This window comes from Misgurnus anguillicaudatus, chromosome 9 (genome assembly GCF_027580225.2).
Source record: "Misgurnus anguillicaudatus chromosome 9, ASM2758022v2, whole genome shotgun sequence".
Lineage (NCBI taxonomy): Eukaryota > Metazoa > Chordata > Actinopteri > Cypriniformes > Cobitidae > Misgurnus > Misgurnus anguillicaudatus.
This window is the reverse complement of record NC_073345.2, coordinates 1,236,896-1,245,688: the sequence shown is the minus strand read 5'-3', so window position 1 is coordinate 1,245,688 and position 8,793 is coordinate 1,236,896. Positions and strand designations below refer to the sequence as shown.

The following is an 8,793-nucleotide window of genomic DNA, read 5'->3' as shown; positions in this document are numbered from 1 at the left end:
TAATTAGTTAAGCATTGCTAATTAAATCATCATGCAAGTTCAGCACAGTTGGCTAAATTATTAGAAAGTCAATCTGGGGTGTTTCCCATGACACCATACAAAGGACGTACAGTGCAAAGGAAAGGCATGCATGGCTGTCATCCACAGAGGAAGCCACTGGTAAAGCCAATGCACAAAAGCCTTTTGCTAGAGCTCATATTAAGAAAGATAAAGATAATAACTCTCTATACTTTGGAGTAATGAGACAAAGATTAATCTTTGTGGCTCTGAGGTGTTCAAACTTTGAGTACAATGAAAAATGCATGGTACCAAAAGTAAAGCAGGTGGTGGCAGGTCTCTTCTGTGGGCTTGCATGAGTGCTGCAGGTGTCGGAGAGTTGAATTTTAAAGACGGCATCATGAATACACAGATCTACTGTGAAATACTTAAAGAGAAGATGCTACCATCACTCTGTGCCCTTGGTCACTGGGCAATCTTTTAACATGATTGTGACCCAAAACAAATATCGAAGGTCACTAATTCATTTTAGAAGAAGCACAGGGTAAAAGTCATTCAGACCTCAATCCAGGTTGAGATATGGAGAGTTCTGAAAAGACAAGCAGAACGTAATTTTCCATCCAGCATCCAGATTAGAGAATAAAAGATGTAACTGTGTTGTCAACTTCTTTATTCAATGTCTAGAAGAATTAGTGCTGTTTTGAAAAAAAGAATGGAGGCCATACAAAATATTAGAATTTTTGTAGGGTGTGCTCATTTTTGCATCACATCATTTGATTTAAATGTGTTATTTTTCGTATCCTTAAGGTGGTCGGTGACTTTAACTCTTATGTTGGGAAACATAGATGTTTTATAAAACTGGTGTGTAAAAATACAGCAAATTGAATATTTACTAACAAATGGAGAAAAATCTTAATTTTCAAAGGGGGTGTACTCATTTATGCTGTGTATACAGGGCCTGAAATTAACACCCGATAAACGTCCATGAAAGCAGCGCAGCTTTAGAGGATGCGACTGCTGTATCGCATCGTTCATGCGATTGGAAAGAAGATGAGGCCCTTCTCTGACTACGTTTGGATGTGCGAGTAAGTATTAAACTGTTGGTGAGATGGGATGAGAATGCAATAATGACATAGGCTACAGTACAATCACAGTTGCACAGATGTGTAGTGCTGCTGTGACGGATCAGAACTCTTGATGTGTAAACTTTAGAGAGAGTTGTGCTACTATGTCTTATACTGTAGTACATTAACATACATTTTGTGAATAGAGTAATGAAAAACAACGTATGTGTCAGGAATGGTGGTGGATGAACCCAAGTGCAGACAGCTCTCAACTCAAAAGACTTTTATTATAGAACAAAAAATCCCTTGAGGGGGTAAACAAGGCAAGACTGAAATAATAGCAAACATGACAAAACTAAAAGACTCCTGACAATGACGTATACAAACACATACAATGATACCACAAACACAAGAGACACAATGGCATTTAAATAGGGGAACTAATTAGGGGACAATAACAAACAGGTGAGGAAACTAATCATACATAATTAGGAAACAGGAGGGTAAGGTTAAGACTAAAGACAGGAGAGCACGTGCCACACATAGGTCACGTGACTCTCCAGACAAACACAGAACACTTATATGAGGGTGTCAGGATCCTGGTACTAGAAACAAGACTAAACATATATAATGACATTCAGGATCCTGACAGTATGTGGGGCAACGGTTTATATGCGCGGTTTGGAATTCCCCCTCCGTCTGTGTGTGCGAGCACGGGCTTAAGGGCACTCAATAGGGCACATCAGAGAGATGCGTTCCTAAAAGCAAGCGTACATAAATTCTTTCTGTTCTTGACAGGGCACAGGCACATATAAACAAAATGATCTTCACAGTATTCTTTTTCTAATAATTTTTTTTTATGTCTTAAGTGTATGTATATGGAGTCAAAAACCAGTCTGTGCTTATTTGGTCTTAAAGAGACAGTAACCTCTATTAACATACTTAAGTCTGTGTCATTAATGTTAATCAAACAACACAAGACAAAGAGAAAATCACTTCTGTAGCTCTAAAAAATAATAATTATATTTAATTCATACAATAAAGACAGTGTTATTATTCATTTGATTCGATTTCCGTACCTAATGCTAATTTAAGACCTTACTTAATGTGCAACTTTGTTTTTTTTATAAATGTTTGTAATTTCTTTATTTGTTATTAGATTTTTCCCACACGTTTTTTTTTTTTTTTTTTTGCTTTTATAATAATGCTAAATGTGAAATGTCATTGTGTGTGTAGGGTGGGTGAAAAGAAAGGGTAAGCTGTAGGGAAGACATCCAGAAATCCAAACCAGGCCCAAATCTTCATGCACTATATAGCAGAGATTGAAAGGAGGAAGGTAAAGGAGGAGATATCTGCTAGCAAGTTCATCTCTATAATGGTAGATGTATCAACAGACAGCAGTGTAATGGAAAAAGAGTTGGTCTACACTAGAATGAGCAGAGCAGGAAAAGTCAAGGTGCAGTTTGTGGGCATCCAGGCATTGAAAAAGGCAGATGCAGCACATATTACAGATGCATTATGCTCCCAGATGTCTGCAATCAGTGGCGGGGAGGATTGGAAGGGAAAGCTAGTTGCTTGTGGGACGGATGGAGCGGCCGTTATGACAGGATCCAAGACAGGAGTTGTCAACAGGCTTCGTGGGGAAAGGACGTACATTTTAGGAGTCCACTGTATGGCACATCGCCTTGAGTTGGCTTTTAAAGATGTAATGAAGACCAACAATCTGTGTAGGAAAGTTGAGGACCTCTTAACTGGCCTGTTCACCTTCTATCACAGGAGCCCACTGAACAGAGCCAAATTAAAAGACAGTTTCTCCGTGCTAGGTATAAAACCCCTGATGCCCACCAGAATAGGAGGTACAAGGTGGGTCTGTCACCTATTGAGGGCCTTGGACCATTTCCTTAGGGGGTTTAAGGGGATTGTACAGCACCTTGAGCAGGTAAGTAGTAGCTGATATAGATATTGTTGTTATATTTATCTTTGTCAACATTTTGATTTAACATGTTAAATGCAGTTCTTCTATTTTCAGTCTAATTCATTTTGTTCTTGTGTTCTAAAGATGCAATCACCAGACGATGAAGGGGCAAATGCTGCTCAACAGAGCAAGGCACGGGGGTTCTACAAGTTGGTGACAGATGCAGATGTACTTAAGTTCAGCAGCTTCCTGCATGATACGTTGACTCATCTTAGCAACCTGTCCTTGAAATTGCAGCAGTCATGTTTAACAGTAGCTGATGTCCACAGTTGCCTGGCCTTCAACCCAGGCTGTGATCCTCAAATATAAATACAGGTACATACATAGATTAATTACCGTTTATAGTTATAATATGTGTTATTAATCTTTGCTTCAGCTTAAAAAGTGTTTTTCCCATTGCTAAGCCTAGTTCAATTTTACCTCTACATGTGACCTCTTGCATGACTCTGTCTTGACGCATAGCCTATGTATTAAATGCTTTGATTCTTATGAAAAGGTGTCACGGCCAGGGGCTGGCTGTCAATAGGCTAAAGCCACGCCCCTTCTCAATTTCCACCTCGAGGAGGTCCCCAAAGCCAACCCAATGACCAGACAACACGGGAACAGGTAAGTATAAAATAATCTTTATTTAATAAATATCTAAAATGCACTGGGGAAATGGGGAAAAGGGAAATTAAAACTAAATTCAGGCTCTGCCCTCCAGGTGGGCCACGGCCGGGGAAACGACAGGGAGCAAGGGGGCAACAGGGGTCCGGGGCGTGGGGCTCAGGCTCCGGCCTGGATCTTGCCATCCGTGGCGCGCTCCTTCTTCCTCCTGGAGGCAGAATCAAAGCAAAATGGGGTTAATATTCTGGTTGCGTACCTGGGTCTCCCTTATGGAGGCTTTTCCCTCGCGCTTGCACAGCTCTTTGTCGTGTCACTCACTACTTTCTCTCTATCTCTCCACAGGTAGCAGCTGGGGCATAAAGGCACAGTAAATTCAATGTGGATGGCTCTCACCTCTTGACTGGACACAGCGTACCGTAAGTACAGGTTTCACTCGGTTTTTCCTCGTGTTACTCACTCTCCTTTCTTCTCCACAGGTATCGACTTGGACACAAAAGCACAGTTACTTTGCTTTGGATGGCTCTCACCTCTCGACTGGACTCAGCGTACCGTAAGTACAGGTTTCCTCGATTTCTCCTCAGATTATTCACTCTCTCTCCTTTCCTCTCCACAGGTATCAACTTGGACACAAAAGCACAGTTACTTTGCTTTGGATGGCTCTCACCTCTCGGCTGGACTCAGCGTACTGTAAGTACAGGTTTTACTCGATCTCTCCTCAGGGTGTTCCTCACAGACCAACCGGATACAGTGCGCACTCCGTCTCTACGAATCAACGGCTTAGGAGGTTAGTATTTTACAACTGGCAGCAGCGGCGGACTTACAACAACTTGTGAGGCGTCCGACGGGGTAAGCAGTTCCTACGTGGCGTCGGGGGCGAACCCTCTCGACTGCTCGGTGGTGGCAGAGGGGTGGGATGTCACAACGTCTCACCGGGCCGAGCGCTTCCCTCTCCTCGCCGCCGTCAGGCGTTCGAACTCTGGACAGGGGCACCCCTTTGTAGAGGCCACGGGACGATGGAATTCCTTCACCTCTCTCTCTGCAACAACAATATTCATGCAAATGAAAGTATCAATGGTAATGACCCCAAATCGTACTCACACCTCTGCTGTTTCTTCAGCTCCTTACTGCCATTCTTCACATCCGTCCGATGTCCAGACGGGAAAAGATCATCCCAGGGCACCGTACTATTACTGGAGATCTGAAGCACGCTCACAACATATGCTGTACTGAACTAGACTAGGACCAGCAGCCTCTTCGTCCTCCCTCGACGAAGTGCGTGAAGGCGGGGGTTTATCTGACAGGACACACAGCAATACACAGCAACCCACAGCAATATACAGCACCACGTCAAGATTAAAGGTTTTCACAGCACAAAGACTCACCCACCACACTCAGTGTACGAAAAAGGACACCCGTCTTCCTTTACTTCACTTAGGCCGGATCTGGCGATGAAATATGCGGCCCAGCTAGCGATGTCGTCGTTGTGACTGCTTCGATAAGTATTCCTTCGGCTCACCCACCACGCTATGTTAGGGGTAGGGCCGCCCTCCTTCTCCTGGAGGGGTCTAACATAAAGCCAAGTCAATATACAGGACGTTTTCAAACTTAATCTTGGTACTCACATCAATGCCGTTTACAATCCCTTTTCACTTTGTCTCGTTTTGTAATATAAACCGTTCACTTCTCAACCTTTAAGGTTCGCGATGTCTTCACAACCATGTAAATCCAGCCAAAAAGCTCTCTGGTGCAGTGCTCCTTTAACTATCACAGCTCCGTCCTCTTTTCGCCTGTCTTGGCTGCCGCACTCTTTCCTTGCGCTATAAGCGCTCCCGTGGATCAACGGCGCCCTCTGGCTCCTCTAAGGACGGAGCGTGTGATTTTCTGCCCTAGGCAACAATGGAGCTCATGCCCAAAAACAACTCTTCAGTATAACACCAACAACCAGCTGGGTGCAGTGCTCCTTTAACTCCCTCACAGCTCCGTCCTCTTTTGCCTCTCTTGGCTGCCGTACTCTCTCCTCTCGCTCTAAGCGCTCTGTGGATCAACGGCGCCCTCCAGCTCCTCCGAGGACAGAGCGTGTGATTTGGGTCTGCCCTAGGCAGTAGAGGACCTCGTGCCCGAAACAACAACTCCCCTTGTGTGCTGCTACAGCTCCATTTATGTGGCTCGTCCTCATCTCTTCCTCTAATCAGAGCTGCTACATAAATTGGCTGCACCTGTGGCTCGTTTCTTCCTGATTTGGGTTGCCAAGGAGACTGGGAAGTGAAAGGTGCACTTAAAAATTCTGTCCGGGCGGAACCTCTCCTCTCCCTTTTTGGTTCCGCCCTAAGTCACCCTGTGACAAAGGCAAAATGCTCTTTACCCACAGCATGTATCCACTGAACCACATATTGTGAATGTATTGTAATGATTATGACTGTAAAGTCTTGATGTGCAAATCCTTTGTGAAAAGTAAACTAAAACTTAATTTTTGAGAGCAGACCTGGACCAATGCTGAGGACCAGAGTGTTAACCTGAGACCTAGTGACACCAGCCACATGATGGCTAACAAAGACAAACTTCTGGACAAGCTGTCCGACAGCATGGACAACAGATTTGGGGATGTGGGGTCTGGAATTCTGAGCCATACAAAGATACCGAGCTTTCAACAATGGCCTGATCCAGAAAACAGTGCAGGTTAGCATCTCAAAGCAACTTGCAATAACTTAATGTAAAATATTCTAATGCCAGAGAGCAGTTTGATTTTGTTTTATTAAAGCAGTGGTTCTCAAACTGGGGTCCGCAGTTTTATGACATTTTATAAAATACATTAATTTATCATGAATTCTGTGAAATTAAACCTAAAAAAAATAAGGCAGCACTACTTTGTATAATTTAATGTTTTGTTTAATTAAAATGTGAAGTTTTAGAACTGTTCTTTGTCATAAATTTTCTTTGGGGGGCCGCAAAGAAATGCACCGTACACAAAGGGGGCCGCAGGCTGAAAAAGTTTGAGAGCCACTTTATTAAAGAAAATAACTTTAAAATTTGTAAAATATTCAACTTAAAACAACATACACTTCTACTACAAACTTTAAAAATAATCTTTTTATATCATTTCAGACTTTGGTGATTAAGAAGTGGACAGGCTCACAACAAGTCACTTCAAGCCAATATTGATCTCTTCTGGAGTTGATGTCGATCTGATTGCAGACCAGTGGACCATCATCAAGTCCTGCCTCTACAAGGAGCCACAGGCACTGGAGAAGATCACCTGGACTGAAGTTAACAGGATGCTGAGGGAGACATGCCCTGACTTCCTGGACCTTGTGGATCTGGTGTTATGCATGCTTGCATCAACAGCAGACTGTGAGCGTAGGTTTAGTGTAATGAAGATGGTGAAGTCTGATTGGCGGTCCAGTCTCAAGTGTGACACTGTCTGACCTGCTCTTTGTCCATCTGTCCTCCCCCTCAATCAAAGACTTTGACGACTTTAACCCTAGCCCAGCAGTTGAGATGTGGCATGCAAGCAGCATACGGTCAAGGAGACCAGATCTCATGGAAGATGCAGCAGAGGTGGAGGCAGAGGATTGCATGTGTTCTTTATTTGTGGACTCAGATATATATATATATAAGTTATAACTTGTATTAATTTAGTTAATAACTTGACAGCACTTAAATATGTATTCGTACAAAATAAAGAACAATGTTTGTGCAATTCATATTTTTCATCTTTATGAGGCAAAACAAAACTGGCTGGTAAAAAGTCACTGTAGCAGGTGGATTTCTAAATCCACCTGCCACAGTGGCTGGTGGTCAAAAAAGTTAACTTCAGGCCCTGTGTGTATATATATTGTCTAATTGCCAAAAGATTGACATGGAAATGTTGAGTACAGAGAACTTTTATACAGAAACATGTTCTATAGGGTTATCAAAGTAAAAAGTTGTTTGTTTGGGCATTTCTCAGAATTCAATTTTTAAGATTCTCTATTCAATTGTCCTATAGACAAAATGAATGGAGGTCAATGGGACATATGTTCAAGTGGCCTTACCCTGAATTTTGTGCAGCAGTGATGGATGTCGGACACACATATAGGGGTGGTTTCTCGGACAGGGATTAGACTAGTCCTGGACTAAAATAAATGTAAGAGCTGTCCAAACTGAAAACAACTTGTACTGACATATCTTAAAATACATCAGTGCCCTTCGTTTTGCCTCAAAATGCACACAAGTAATGTTTTTAGTAAAGCATGTTTGTTAAAACTAGTTCTATTTCATAATTAAACTAAGGCCTAGTCCTGGCTTAAGCTAATCCCTGTCCAGAAAACAACCCCATAAAGTTAATTTAATATAAGCCCCACTCAAGGGGCGATACTGACACACTTAAAAGAAAAAACCCTCCACTCTAAAATAAATGAGTACTAAATAGCACTAAAGGTGGTTCTAGGGTCGTAATCATAGGGGAACCACTTTTAGTGCTATGTAGCATCTATGAAGAACCATACGGGGGAGATATAAAGTAGCACCACTATAGCACTAGATATGGTTCTATATAGCACAATATGGTTCTATACAGGTGCTACACAGGTGCTACATAGGTGTTATATGGCACTTAAAATGGTTCTCCTATGATCACGAGCAAGTGAACCACTTTTGGTGCTATTTAGCACTGTTTGTTTTTAGAGTGATAGTGGCTAACTTACTGGCAACTAACAAGGCCTGATGGTAAGAGCTGACACCAACTTAACATCAAACTTAATTGCTTAGTCTGTGCCAGAGTCTGCTTCACTAAGCAACATCACCAGGGAGAAAGAGAGAGGAAATGGAACCTGAACTCTGAACCTAGCCAGTGTGTCTCTCCCCAGATATGTCTCCCTACCTGCCACCTAAAAATAATGTCCTATTCAGGGATTAGTTTGCTGCTCCTTCCTTGCCACTGAAACGAAGTCGGATGTGAGCTTGACGCCACGCTCAGCACAGTCATTTACCACGTTCATTGCACGTACATTGACCTCCCTTTTTTTGAACGCAGCATTGGTCACCCATCCATCGTGCCTTGTGGAGTGTTCCCAGTCGTTGGAAGGTCACTGCAGTCTGTTCTTCACTATCTGCATCCAGAAACACAAGACAGAGCTGCACAAAAACCCATGGTAGTCACCTCGCTTGTGGTCA

General features: G+C 42.8%; 1 protein-coding gene across 1 annotated transcript; it reads left to right on the top strand.

Moving 5' to 3' along the window:
• Positions 1-2,622: 2,622 nt before the first annotated feature.
• Positions 2,623-3,780, top strand: LOC141366022 (zinc finger protein 862-like). Its single transcript, XM_073871012.1, has 2 exons — positions 2,623-3,000; positions 3,121-3,780. The coding sequence occupies exons 1-2, from the start codon at positions 2,662-2,664 to the stop codon at positions 3,343-3,345; spliced, it is 564 nt and encodes a 187-aa protein (XP_073727113.1). The 5' UTR covers positions 2,623-2,661; the 3' UTR covers positions 3,346-3,780.
• Positions 3,781-8,793: the final 5,013 nt, after the last annotated feature.

Coding starts and splice junctions, on each gene's coding strand:
- LOC141366022 (XM_073871012.1), top strand. CDS start 2,662: ATGACAGGATCCAAGACAGGAGTTGTCAACAGGCTTCGTGGGGAAAGG. Junction 3,001..3,120: donor TTGTACAGCACCTTGAGCAG/GTAAGTAGTAGC, acceptor TGTGTTCTAAAG/ATGCAATCACCAGACGATGA.